Source organism: Rousettus aegyptiacus, unplaced genomic scaffold, assembly GCF_014176215.1.
Source record: "Rousettus aegyptiacus isolate mRouAeg1 unplaced genomic scaffold, mRouAeg1.p scaffold_m13_p_8, whole genome shotgun sequence".
NCBI classification, from domain to species: Eukaryota; Metazoa; Chordata; class Mammalia; order Chiroptera; family Pteropodidae; genus Rousettus; species Rousettus aegyptiacus.
In genome coordinates, this window is record NW_023416311.1 from 69241967 (window position 1) to 69256952 (window position 14986).

Sequence of the window (14986 nt, forward strand, 5' to 3'; positions counted from 1 at the left end):
GTATTTCCACAGGTAACACCAAAAGGAATTAATGGTATAGATTTCAAAGGGGAGGCAATAACTTTTAAAGCAACTACTGCTGGAATCCTTGCTACACTTTCTCATTGTATTGAACTAATGGTAAAACGTGAGGACAGTTGGCAAAAGAGACTGGATAAGGTAAGACTAGTTTAAAAAAAAAAAAAAACTCAGATTTTATGCAAGTTTTATATATGGATTGAACACTTAAACCAAATTAACTCTTTAGGGAAAAATCCATTGAGATTGATATAAGTAGCTGATGGTACCACTTTTCTGAAACTGGGGACTTTACCACATTTTCCTGAGAGTCACCAATTAGGTATTCAGTTAGTACACAATATGCATTCTTGATAGGATTTTAGTGTAAAGATTTTTGTAATGATAATAGTAATGCTTTGGAATAGAAGTGATGAGCCATTTAACATTATCCAGCTTTATTGTATGATATATGAAACTGCATTTAAGTTACATGAATTAACTTAAACACCAATTTATGTAGTGAAACTTTGACTTATTGCATTCATAGCTATTTTTTTCAAGGTCACTCTGATATTATTCAACATACATTATGTTGTTCATTGAACATTTGCTTCCTTTTCACCATTTTTTGACCTTTGTTTAAACTGCCACCCTGATAATAACATTACAATATGAATCTTTAGTTTCTAATGTGAAGTATGAGTTAGTCAATCTATTTCGTAGGGGAACTTCTGTTTATAATTCAATGTCAGTAAAATAGGAAAAGTGTTAGAACCGAAGCATACTTTATATAGTTTAATTCTAGTCCAATGCCATCATTTTATGGAAGAAGGAACTAAGGCCCAGTGACGTGTCCAGAAGTGTTAATTAGCAGAGTTAGAAGAATTTTAATCTCTTCAATATTTCAGCTCTGGATACTAGGTCAGACCTCAGTACGAATTTTCTCATTCATCAGTGAGTCATATTGTTTATAGTATTTGAAGGTCTTAGCAATCTGAGCAAGATGCTAAGGAAAGCAATGTCATCACTGGTTTAATGGCAAAATGCCACAGGATTTGAATAGCACCAATGTATTTAAGAAAATCCCTATGTTTAGAAGAAAAGAGAATTGTTCATAATTCTCACGTACAAGTAACAACAAGCCACATTGACTGACAATATGTGTTCTCTAAAAATTGGAAATGAAAACATTTATTTAAGGTATAAACATTTCACTATAATTCTGGTGGAGTCGAACTCTTCTATATTCAAAGATTTCAACTCTACACCGGTATATATCAAATTGAATTTCTAGAAGATACCCCATGCACAAAAAATAATAATATATTGAGAAAACCAGACAGCCTCTTACATCATAAACTAATGGTTCAAGAGAATCATTCAACTCATTCTAACTACCTATTTAAAACATTTGTCTTTAGTCTTTTTATTCTTCACTAAGGGTTCATTAGTCATATCTCACCACACTGCCTAAAAAAATTATATTTACTTAAGATGTTTGTTTACATTGATAGACTTACATGTGTGTAATTAATAGGCTCACGTACTTTTTCACTTTCCCCTAAGTGTTTTTAATAATACTGCTGTGCTGTGTGTTTTTGTTTTGTTTATTTTTTTTTAATTAAGGTATGTTAATACATACAGCGAAGTATGCCAATTTTAAATGTACTGCTTGATGGTTTTGTGCATTTATATACATCTCTGTCACCACCCCTCAGATCAAGATATATAACTTTTATAGCACTGCAGTACAATTGTTGATAGTGTTAGTGATTATTGGCAGACGATTTTCTAAAGTGATTATATCAGTTAAAACTCCTACCAGGAATTGGTGGAATTCCACTTGCGCTTCATCCTTGGTTGATGCTCTTCATCAACACTTGGCATTGTCAGTTTTTTGTGGACATTATTGTTTTTTAATTTTTAGCCATCCTACTGGATCTGTAGGCCTATTTTCTCTTGAGTGTACAAAAAGCACTTAATCCTTGGATCTAATAACCTAATTCATTGATTTGTACTAGCTTCATTTCAAACAGGGTATTCGGAAGTAGTGAGCTTTGTGTGATTTCAGTGTGGAAATTTTAGCCCATAAGCATTTGAGGTAAGGCATTTGAATAAAGGCATTAAATTATTTACAAGCTTGTTGAATTTCAGTATCAAATTTGACACAATGCAGCCTATTGTTATAGAAAAAAGTTTGAGATCAGTACCAGCACCAGCCTTTTTCTTTTTAGTGTTGACCTGGGTCTTTTAATTTTTTAGAGCCACAGGCTATATCTATAAAAGGAAAGAGTTAAAGTAGAAATCTAAGCTCTTTTTCAGCTCTAAAATAGATTTAACCAGCAGTGGGAAAGAACAAGAAATTTATTTATCTTGAAATATAGTTTAGCATTCGTTCATTCAACTTGCTGAGTTATTAGCATCTATTACATTTTTTTCTTTATAACAAAATAAATATTGCTTTTATTGGGGAGAAACAAATGCATGAATATATTGTAGACATTTCTCTGGTAAATTAGATAAATTTCTAATTTATCTTTTTTAATGTAGATATTTTGGCAGTTACTTAATCTATTTAAATACATAACCCACCTTGTAGGTGATTTAAATGGTAGTTTGTGTATAATACATAGCCCAGAAAAAAGTGTTTTCTTTGGCAGATTAATATTCATTTTTCCTGAAAGCGAAGTTATTTTTTGGTCAAATCCTAAAATTTTGGTAAAACACAGAGAAAATCTCCACTTCAAATGATAAATTTTCATTTGCTTTTTTAAAAAAATAGGAGATTGAGAAAAGAAGAAGGATAGAGGAAGCATACAAAAATGCCATGACAGAACTTAAGAAAAAATCCCACTTCGGAGGACCAGATTATGAGGTATGAAATTACATTTTGATTTTAGAATGAGAAACATAGGCCATATCTATAACAAAAGTGATTAATTATTAAATAATACTTTTGTAACTTTTCAATAGTCTAAATATATAATTTGTTCTTCAGTGTTTATTTTAATTAAATATGTATTCCATAATATATAAATACTAGGCTTACTCTGAAATATATATATTTTTATTGCCTCCAAAGTTTAATATAGGCTTTAAAAGTCTCATTATTAGACCTATCCACTTTATGATACAAGTTTTTATCTCCCCTGTCAGAATGATAATTTTTAATGTCATAATTCATTTTTTTAGTAATTGCAACCTGCGGGGGGAAATCCTGAGTACTTTATATAGACAGAAAATTTCAGTCTGGGCTGTGTACTATGAGCTCTTATCTATAGCAAAGCATGAACTGTTCTAAGTGCTTTGCCTTTATGTTTGAAAATATGTGAAACTTTTTTCCCTTTTATTTACTTATTAAGCAGTTAATAAAATGTTCCTCTCCATATACACACATATATTAAAATTTTATAAGCTATTATTTCTATCATATTTCTTTAGAGAAAAAAAGTGGAAGAAATATATCTGGTAATTGTCATTATCATTATTGATATTCCTGAAATGAGCATTTTTTAAATGTACTGGCAAGGAGTATCACTGAGAGAGAAGTGTGATGATAAAATAATTATAGTCAGATTATATTTAAGAAAATAGAACAATTTCTTGCCATTTTTATTCTAGAAATGAAAAAAAGCTGTTGTTGACTTTTTTATGATGGAATTGATTTACAACTATGGAAATTCACAATAATTTAAATATTTTAAAATTATTAAGCTGTCAACTTGTTTCTTGTATAATGTATAAAAATTATATAATTAGCAATCCTCCGAGGCTTTAGAAAACTAGATTACTGAAATGTAAGCTATTTTAAATTTTATTCTGAAGCTAAGTAGATTATTTTGCCATTTTAGGTTTAGGGGAACTATCAGCTTTTAAAAATTACCTTATTTGTTCATATTATAAATAAAATAAATGTATATTATCGGAAGATTATAGAAAATACCAAAAAAGCCCATGCTTTTAATTTAACAGTATATGGTGCCAATTTATCTCCTACCAGCAATATGTAAATACAAATGCATACTTATCTCCACTTCTGTTAACACAGGTTTTTTTAGAAGACTAAGAGTAGAGTGGAGAGTGGAGGGGCCTTGTGCTAGGTATATGTGTTTACTAGTTTTAAATCCAAAAAAAAAAGAAAATTGTTTTATTTATTGATGTGATTTAGGCTTTCTTTAAAAAATGTTTATTGATCATTTGTTATCTTTAATGACTCACTTATACATGTTCTTTGATATTTTTCTTATTATTAAGATTTGGTTTCTTTTTTTTTTTCTCTTTATTGATTTATATGTGTAGGATTGGCTTTTTATTTTTCAATTATTTCCTTCCTTTTTTAGTATTTAAAGTGTTTTTGTTGATTTTTATACTTTCATATAATTAATCCCTGTCTTTTTATATACTTACCTTTATATTTGGTATCATACTTAAAAAAATATTCTCTACTTCAAATAATTATTTCTATTTTCTGGTTTTTAAAAAAATTTTTAATAGTCTCTTTGAAATATATTGTTAGTATATCTAGACTTTTAAGAATGAAAATATAATGTAGGACTCTTTTATTCCAGTGGCATTGTTGACTAAACCATCTTTTTTCCCTCATTTAAAATGTAACCACCCTCTTTTAATGAATAAAATGATTAAGGGTACTTCAGCCTTTTTCCTACCAAATCCTTGTGGTATCGAGTTAAATATCCAATTCTTAAACTAGGGCCAGATTTTACACCTTTTTTCCCTTCCTTTTAGAGTTTTGAACCATCCATGTTTTCTTAAGTCAGCACTACACCTGCATGGATTTTAGACATTAATTCAAAATAGGTTCTCATCAAACATTCATGATATTCTAATTATTAAACAAATTTTAAATATTTCTGTCATCCGTAGCCTTATAATCTTAAATCCATCTCTTAAGACTTCTTATAATGCAGAGTACTGTGCTTAGCATGGGGAATATTGGAGGGAACAAGGCAGACAAGGATCCTGCCTAGGCCCACCTAAGTGTATACTAATGGGAATATAGACTAGATAACAGGCAAATAGAATAATGTACATTATAAAACACATTTAACACTGAAAGGGATGACTTCCCAAAAGAAACAACATCTTAGCTGAAACCTAAAGAATGAATAGGTTCAGTAGATTTTAACCAGACGAATAGCCTAGAAAGAAAGTTGCTGGGGGATTGGGATGGGCAGGGGGCTCAGAAAAAGAAAACATTTAGAGACCAAAAGCAGGAGAGCATTACAGATCCTTAGGAATAGCTTTTAAGCAAATGAAGTTTTCAGATTTTACAGTTTAGAAAAACTATTTTGCTTCTTACAGTGAGGAGAATGTGTTGAAGTCGACAGTTGTGACAGGGTCTTGGAGACTTTTTCAGTATTAGAGGTAAGGCTTGAAGATAGCCTAAATTAGGATAGGACAGTAGGCATCGACATGTACAAATTAGGTATTTGGAAAGTATAATTGAAAGGTATGATAATTGAAGGAGGGAAAAGAGAGAAGTCCAAGAACAGGCCCAGGTTTCTGCCTTCATCAGATTGGTGTGAAGTTAGGGAAAGAACAGGTTTTAGACATCTTGCATGTGATTTGAAGCATTCACCAGAGGAGGTCTTATATATTATTAGATGTAAAGATCTTAGGAGAGGAATGGACAGGCTGCGAATTTGGGAATCATCAGATGACTGAAGTTTTAGAAATGAAGAAGAATGCTGTGGGGAGAGCAAGTGTAGAACCTTAAAGAACACCCACATTTAAGGGACAAGCAGGAGAGGATGAGCCTGCACTGGAACTCAAAGAAGAGTGCTTAGTAGAGATGAACTGGGAAATGAGGAATCCAAGGGTAAAGATCTCTTAAAAGAGTCATTAGAAATGTTCCCACTAGGGCAAGTAAGATCGAGACTGGAGTGTCCTATAGATTTAGCAATAAATAGCTCTTTTCCTTGTAAAGCATGATGAGATAAAGGGTTTTTTTTTTTTAGTTGTTTTTTAATAAAGGAAATGTCATTGCAATTACTTTAGTTCTCTCTCAGATTTTCCATCAAAGGAAAAATGTACTTGTCTTATTTGCCCATTTCATAAGTCATACTAGAAATTTAATTTTTTTTTAAATTTACTGGGGTGACATTGGTTAATAATATTATATAAATTTCAAGTGTACAGTTCTATAATACATCATCTATATATTGCATAGTGTGCTTACCACCTGAAAGTAGAATTTTTTAACGCTATATTTCCCAATTAGTAGATGGAGACTCTGACATGATTGCATAGGTTAAATGAGTATTATAATTTTTAAAAGTATAGATGTGATTGTGATCAATACAGTTTTAAAAAATCATTAGAAAATATGTTTGAGCTTAGAGTAGGTTTTGAATATTTTCTATGAGACCAAAGTAATACTGCTGTCATTTGAGTGTCTTTGAAATGTTTTAACTTTAAAAATGGAATCCTGCAGGATAGAGGCCTAGAGATATGTACTATTTTGTATGTATGTTGTAGTCGAATAAAAAGTTTTTGTTTTTTTTAAATAGGTTGTGAGGGAGTCCTCATAACTTAAAAAAAAAAAAAAACTGTTGCATTAAATCAAGATTTCTCATTTACCTGTGCCAAATGACAAGCGAGTTACACTGTAGTTCCCATCACCCTTCCTGTATGACCCCAAGTTATGGCAGGATGGGATGATGTTGCTGCTTTTTCATGAAGTAGAAATCCCTTGGGATTATCAGTCTAAATAGGAAGATTCCAGACAGACCAGCAATCATTCATATGTCATTTTATGTATTTAAAAGTTTAGGGAAGCTTAAACCCAAGCCTACCTTTTCAACCTCCACTTTACCATAACATGAAGCTATTATTCAGCTTACAGTCACTTATTTTTTTCATCACAGCAGGAACATACTTGCTTGTTTCCATTTTGCTATTGTTATTTGTATTTTTCTGATACATCTGATGTTTCACTTACATGAGAATCACTTGGAGGACTTATAAACATGCAAATGCCTGCTCCATCCAATGCCTACTAAAAAGTAATTTCTGTGTATGGGGGCCTGGGAATTTTTGTTTTAACAAGTTCCCAAGGTGATTGAGAACCTTACTCTACCATCTAACCAGGCTTTCAAGTGTCAGTTCAGCTTTTCTTTCTCCATAAATTGGCTTTGCTTAAGAAGATCCCCTTCAGAACTCCTGTCTGTACTTCTCATTACCTGTAGATCTTATGCAACTCTGTACTTACTTTCTACAATTTTATTTGGTTTCTGTTTACAAGTTCTCAAGTTACAAGTATTCAACTCTGCCACAAAAGCAGGCATAGATAATACATAAATGGATGAGCATGATTGTATTCCAGTAAAACTTTATCTTCATTTTATGTAATTCTCACATGTCAAAAGTGTTATTCTGTTTTTCCCCAACCGTTTAAAAATGAAATTCTTAGCTTAAAGGCCATACAAAAGTAGGCAATAAACTGGATTTGGCCCATGGGCCGTAGTTCACCACCCCTCTGCTCTAGTATTGCCCTAACACAGTGTTGGTCAATATACAGTAAGTGTATGGGTCCTGAGTGAGTGAATTTTTGTACCCATGATTCTGCACAGAGCATGTGTTGCGCATCTTTTTTATAATATGATCTAATGTAATCACTGGTTCATAAATATTTGTTGAGTCACTTTTCAACTTTCCTCAAGTTAATGCCAGGGTTATCTGTGTTTTCCATTTTCTTAAATGAACTGCTTTTTTTCCTATGTTTTTGAGTAGGAAGGCCCAAATAGTCTGATTAATGAAGAAGAATTCTTTGATGCTGTTGAAGCTGCTCTTGACAGACAAGATAAAATAGAAGAACAGGTATAACTGTTATTAAAAATTCTATAAGTATTCCTTGATGTGTTATTTTATATGAAAAGAATTTGAAAATCGTGAAACTGATAACCTGGAAAATGAACTGTGTGTCCATACTGAGTCACAAATGTTGATGAATATTTATGTCATTTCATTCATCGATCAATTTCCAAGCAATAGAAAGACCATAAATGATCATTTAAAGTAAACATGCATAATTAACACAAAATGAAATGAAAATATTCTGCCTGTTCCCTTTGAAGTTTCCAACTTTGTTATCATTCTATTAATATAAAGCATATATTTACTTGGAATGAAACTATCTCTTAGATATTCTCTTTACCACCAAGCACCATATAAATTTGAAAGGAAAATGACCAAGAATTTATTTTTCTTCCACATTACTATTATTCCATTTTTATATCTCCTTTATTGCTTTCACTACTTTCACCTTAAATTATTTTTTCACTTTTAACTTTGCTCAGTATTTTATCATCATTAAATTTACATCAGTTATACCCAGCTTCTGTGGAAATTGAAGGAAAGCATTTCTTAAACCCTTAATTTCAATATTTATTCGATATTTTGCCTTCAATGCAGTTACCATGTATTACCACTAGAGGGTACTTAACGATGAATTTTAGTTACTTTTCCCAGGACTTTAAGCATCTTGCAGATAAATATGTGTATCAGTTTTATACTACAGATTAATTTGCATTAAAAAAAAGTTGACATGTTCATTCTCTATCATTAACAAGTCAGTCATGGCCGTTATACCCATTTACTGGCTTATCTACCTGAGGGTAAATCAACTCCAGTAGTTTTTTTTTCTCACTCATTTTTCATTATTTTTTTTTTAAATCAGTGATTAAAAGTTCATGTCACATTAATTTATAAAGCTTTTTGCTCATTTTTTTTTTATACCTGAAAGATATTACATAGCACTCAGTAAGAGCAGGAACTTTCAGTTTCTAAATGAACTCTAATTTTGGATGCCAAATGTATTACCAGAAGTAGCATCATTATGCTTGCTTTTTAGGTTTTGTGGTTTTTTTAAAATATATATGTTGTTATGGGAAGACTAGTGAACTGTGAGGTCAAGACAACTTTATTCTTTTTTTATTTATATAATTGATTTTTAAAAATAAATTTATTTATTTAAATTAGTTTCAAGTATACAGTACATTGGTTAGACATCTCTGTTGTTCATAAAATGATCCCCCCAATTGCTCCTTCTCTCCCCTGGCCCTCCACTTAGTCATCATATTAATGTTAACTGCACTCCCTATACTGTGCTCCCCATCCTTGTGCCCAGCTATCAACTACTAATCCTTCACCCCATTCTCCCAGTCCCCTAACCCCCTTCCCTTCTGTCTGTCACCAAATTGTCCACTATATTTATGAGTCTGTTTTTGATTAGTTTGTTCTTTTTGTTACTTAGATTCCACATGTAAGTGAAATCATATGGTATTTATCTTTCTCTGTCTGACTTATTTCACTCAGCATTGCAAATGGTAGGATTTCATTTTTTTGATTGCTGAGTAATATTTCATTGTATATAGATAGGAACCATGTTGGTGGGATTGTAAATTGGTACAGCTGCTATGGAAAACAGGATGAGGTTTCTCAAAAAATTAAAAATGTATATACCTTTTCACACAGCAATTGCATTTCTGGGTATTTATCCAAATACAACCAAAACAATAATTCATAAAAATCTATGCACTCCAATATTCATGGCAGCACAATTTACAATAGCCAAGATATGGAAGCAACCTAAATGCCCATTAACAGGTGATTGGATAAAGACAACTTTATTCTTATTCTCAGTTATGCCACTGACTATGTACCTGTAAACGTATTACTTAAATTCTCTGGGTCTTGTTTTTCTAATCTGTGAAACAAAGAGTTAGACAGATGATTCACATCATCCCTTCTGGCTCTAAAATGCTGCTCTCCTAAATATCAACACAGTGGTTGAGTTGGAATGGAAGAAAATCAATGAAAACTTCTATAAGCTTTAGAAAAAAAATAAATATTTATGGGGCTATCAATTCATTTAATTTCAGTCTATTTTTGACACTTTGGTAGATATTCTACAAAACAAGTCGTTGAACAGACCATGATTTTCCTTGCCTAAAAACTAAGCATGCCAGTATGAGAAAGGTGATTACAGTGTGTCAGTGTTGCAGAGTTAGTAAGCTTCAGTAATCTATGAAATCAGTTCTAAAGGTTCAGATCAATTTCCTCATTGTGTACAGTAGATATCGCATAGGGCTTTCAACAATTCAGCCACTACATAGGTATTCTTCAGTGACAAATTGAGTTTACATTGTTTTACATTATTTGCCAACATAAAGAAAGGTATATGCAGTAAAGTGGTGAGTGAGAAATGAGATCTTTGCAGTTATGTTCAGATAGTATTGAATAGAAATTACCAGTTGTCTTCTTCATAGTTAGAAAGATATACATTTTTTTTTTGGAACATAACAAACACAGTGATATTGGTTCAAATGATACAGCTGTACAGGACTCAGATGAAAGTAGAACAATTGGAATAATTAGGCCAGAGTTTGGATAAGAAAATCAGCAGTGTTAAGATTGATTCATGGTAAATGATGCCATGTTGGTATTGAGAGTCTGAATAGGAGCAAAATCAAAAAAAAACTAATCTCTGTTCTAAGGTGGTAGCTGTGGACTCCAAAAGAAGAGATTGAATTGGGATACATAAAGTAAGTGTCAGGATTTGGCAAGGCTTGTATCTTTAGATTAGTTTCATAATTCAAATTTTTATAAATACTACAGTGTTCAGTAATTAAGTGTTGGTAGTTCCAGATTATGTTATCCATTCTTTAGCTGCAAAATACACTTAAAAGCCTTCCCATTCTAACATTATATGTTTTCTTAGTCACAGAGTGAAAAGGTCAGGTTACATTGGCCTACATCCATGCCATCTGGAGATGCCTTTTCTTCTGTGGGGACTCATAGATTTGTTCAAAAGGTAAGCAAATATCAGAGTTTACTGACATATATGTTGTTTTGTTCTTCACTGTTGATTAGAACTATCTTTTTTTCTAAGTTTTCTTCCTTTTCTTGAATTTGAGTAATGAGATTTTTTGATATTACATGTTTTCTTCCATATACATCTTCCAAAACAGAAATCTTATTCAGAACATAATTTCTTTTTTTTTTTTATTTAAGGGGAAAAGAGGTTTGGGGGTGGATAGGGAGTAACTAGTCCAAAATAGTTAACCAGAAGCATTGCCAGTTATATTAAATTTCTCTTTTCTTTGGGGTTAAGTTATATTATTTTATATTATTAGAATTACTGCATTCTTTTTAGAAAGATTTTGGAGCATAACACATAATAGGTACATGAAGTCAGCACTTGCTGCTGAGCTTGTTTCATATAGTGCTTTGTTCTCTCTTTCTTTATCTTGTGTTTGGAAGTTGGTACTGAATGCTCTGTTGTGCTTTTGTTCTGATTACTTGGTTTTTTCTTTGTCTGTCTCTGGTAGCCCTATAGTCGCTCTTCCTCCATGTCTTCCATTGATCTAGTCAGTGCCTCTGACGATGTTCACAGATTCAGCTCCCAGGTACTGTATGAATGTATAGAGTGGACTTGAGTCTTTCTGTGCTGTATTTCAGTCTGCTTTCCCAGTTCCTAGAAATCTTTTGGTTAGACTACTTGTTTTGGTTTTGAATTTTAAATAGTAATAATAACCACTAAAAAGTCCTTCATTATCTACTAAATAGTTCCTCTATCAGGCTTGCACATGCCTTTTGTATCCTCCTGTGAATAGCTTAGAATTTTACTATATAGGAGGAACCCCCAAAAGACTTCAGATCAAATTGAAATAAGTCAAAGGTATCTGGTTCTTAAATATCACGTAGTATCTATTTCTTCAGACAGGATTCAGCATTTTATTTAGCATTTATATTAATATATACAGGATATGTTATAGCATAATAGCAGGTGTCAACAGTCTCACTTCTAATCTAATTTAAATATATTCGACGGGAAAATAATTTTTATTTTATTTTTTATTTTTATTTTCAATTATAGTTGACATTCAATATAATAGTTTCAGGTGAGCGGAAAATAACCTTTTAAATAATTTTTCTCTCATTACCATTATAATGTTGAGTACTATTGAACAGATTGTACTTATGCACATTATCCTTGGATATTATAAATTAATATTCCCGTTTGTATGCTAAATTTATGAAAATTGGTTTTAATTAGTTAGATGGCATCATTGTAAGGGTTTAGAAATTTATGACAGGAAACTGGATGCTTATAGTCTCTTCCCTCATAATGAAATCACTGGAGGAATATTTTTTAGCATCAGCATTAGCTGGAAAAAATTTTTTTTATCTTCACATCTTTACAATTCAGCTTCGTGTCTATGTAATGATTACTGTTTATAGTATTACATTATGTTATCTTAACCCAAATTCCCAGTCAAAATGACTGAGTTTAAATCCTGGTTAGCTGCATGATATTGGACAACTTTCCTAACTCTTTTATACTTCACTTCTGTGATTTAGCTAGGACTCTGATCTACCCAGGGATGGGATGTAATAAGTGCTCTGTAAGTGAGCTTTTATTAACATTATAATAACATAATTTCTTTGAGCTAATCAAAATAATCTTTGTCATTTTTTCTCTCAGTATTCAAATTAGTTTTTAAAAGTCATAATTTAAAACAGATTTTTCTTAGTTTAAACATATGAATAAAATTTACATTCATTTTTAACTATACAGTAAAGAAGAAAATAAGTTTAAGAATCAAATTGTTTTTCTGATTTTTTGCAGCTTTTTTCTCCTTAAATGTTTTTGAGAAAGAGATGAATTAACTTTTTAGAAATCACATGTAGCCAAACTTATTACAGTATTTCTTACCTTTTGCACATCCATTTGTGTATGCTTTTTAAACAGTGACTCATATTCACAATAAATTACTGACTAAACTTGATAATACTGGGAGACTTTGGTTTATCCTGCCAAGTTCCACCTTGCATTAAAATAGTAAAATAACAAACTAAAATCCATCAATACTGGTCACCATTTTCTCTTAAAATATAGGAATACATAGTCTATAAAGGAAAGAAAATGTAATGAGAACGAAAAAATAATATAAGCCACTAATAGGTGCATAAGAATTAGGACTTCAGAACCCAGACCCGTGCCCTAGCTGTAGATCTATAGAAGGCCAAAAGCCTTCAAGTACAGATGAATATATCACTGAGAAGCAGGTGCCCAGATTTGTACAAGTCTTTTGCCAAGTCATAGCTTACTTCTTTGCCTAATTTTTTGTGTAACTCATGTATATAAGTTGAAAAATTCTTTGCAATGGGTTTTTCCCTAATATATAATGTTCATGATTAGATTCTGTTTTAGCTTTAGATTATTATACTATGTTATATGCCAAATATTTGGTGTCATTAATAGACTTGGACTCTGACATTTAACTGTTCATTAATTTGTTTTTGACATCTGTGTACAAGTCTTGGCTCTTCTTGTTGAAATCATGTTCATAATCCTAATTAGGTAAGATAATTAAACAGACTTGAGAGATGCCCTGAAAATAACTTCAAATAAAATAAGTGAATTTGCTAGGAAATTAGTGGCAAATCATGAATCTGATGGGCAGATAGACAATGAGAATGCAATAGCTCTAAATCAAAGTGTACAGAAAGTAGAAAGGACTTGGATTTATAAATGTATCTTTTTTTCACATTTATTGGCATAACACAGTTACTCTCTAGAGATGTCACCTTAAAAGTCAGAGGGAAAAAAAATCCGCTCTTGGGGAGAAAAGAAATTAAAGGGTGGGCAATAAATCTGTGAGTTAATCTATGATGAGTGTCATTGTAGAAACAGTTCTGTGTAAAGTTCTTTCTGGCTTTATGTCCATAGTAACACATTGTTGTGGTAGTTATTTATTTCACCCTTCCCTTTTTTATTATACAGTAATACATGCTAATTAAAGCAGAACTAGAAAGTAAATAAAATTAAAATACTACACCACTATTAGTATTCTCATACATATAAAAAATCATATTGATAAATACACACAGTTTAATTGTTTTTTCCTACCAAAGTAGCTAATTCTATATATACTATTTTGTGACCAGCTTTTTAAAAAACATGTAATTAGGCCTATCTTCCTATCAGTAAATATAGATCTATATCTCCTCATTTATTTATGGATATGCATACTGAGTTTACCTACTCATCTAATATTGAACATTTCATTTATTTTCAGTTTGTCTCTATTATAAGTAGTGTGACGTAGGTACTCTTTTATATACAGCATCTTTATATATACATCTTTGTACACTTATTCAATTAATTTCTTACACTATAGTCCTAGAAATAGAATTGTTAGGGTAAAGCCCATGCACACTTTTAAGTTTCTTTTTATTTTTTTTATGTGGATTACTAAACTGTTCATTAGAAAATTTGAACCAGCTACATTCTCAGGTCAGTTTTCTTTTGCTATACTGACATTGAATATTATAATTCAGTTAATTTTTGCCATACTGATACACTAAAAGTGATATTTTTGCTTTTTGGCCAGTTGGCTTTCTTTTTGTGAATCGACTTCATGTCCTTGGCCATTTGTCTTTTGGGTTAACAGTACTGTTAATTTGTTATTAATAAATTATTTTATTCAGCAAATCTCTATATGACTGTGACTCTAATAATAAGCATAGTTGTATTCTTTTCACATGAGTGAGAGAAAGAGACTTGAGATGTGTTTGAGCTTTCCCAGATTTATTTTTGTTCAGTAGACTTTGATTCATTTCAATTTTGTTGTGCCATCAAAGGGCAGTTTTCTTTTAAAATTTCTGTGTTAATAATATTAGAAAAATTCAACTAGACAGCCTCCGAAAATGGCATATCAAATGATTCAAATGTGGGGTGAAAGAAAAAGTTGTAATTAGAATACCATCACCTCTTATTTCACATGTGTTTTATCTCCATTTTTTTGATAGTTCACTCAGTATGAAGGTTCTGTGTATGCCAGCTTATCATTTTCAACTTTAGGTCCAAAAAAATCAAGGACATGATTCCTGAAATTATGTTTAGTCCATTTAAAACTTATAAATAAAATAAAGCAGGGGAAACTTGCTTTAATAATTT

General features: G+C 31.4%; 1 protein-coding gene across 2 annotated transcripts in view; it reads left to right on the top strand.

Annotated features, from left to right (window-relative positions):
* CERT1 (ceramide transporter 1) overlaps positions 1 to 14986 on the top strand; it is an 83138-nt gene that overhangs the window by 51832 nt on the left and 16320 nt on the right. Inside the window, exons 8-12 of one of the 2 annotated variants that reach the window (XM_016137142.2) lie at positions 2 to 159; positions 2783 to 2875; positions 7753 to 7839; positions 10742 to 10834; positions 11352 to 11429. In XM_016137142.2, the coding sequence (XP_015992628.1) occupies positions 2 to 159; positions 2783 to 2875; positions 7753 to 7839; positions 10742 to 10834; positions 11352 to 11429 (509 nt within the window). The remainder of the gene's footprint in view (position 1; positions 160 to 2782; positions 2876 to 7752; positions 7840 to 10741; positions 10835 to 11351; positions 11430 to 14986) is intronic. The other variant, XM_016137141.2, reaches the window with a different exon arrangement.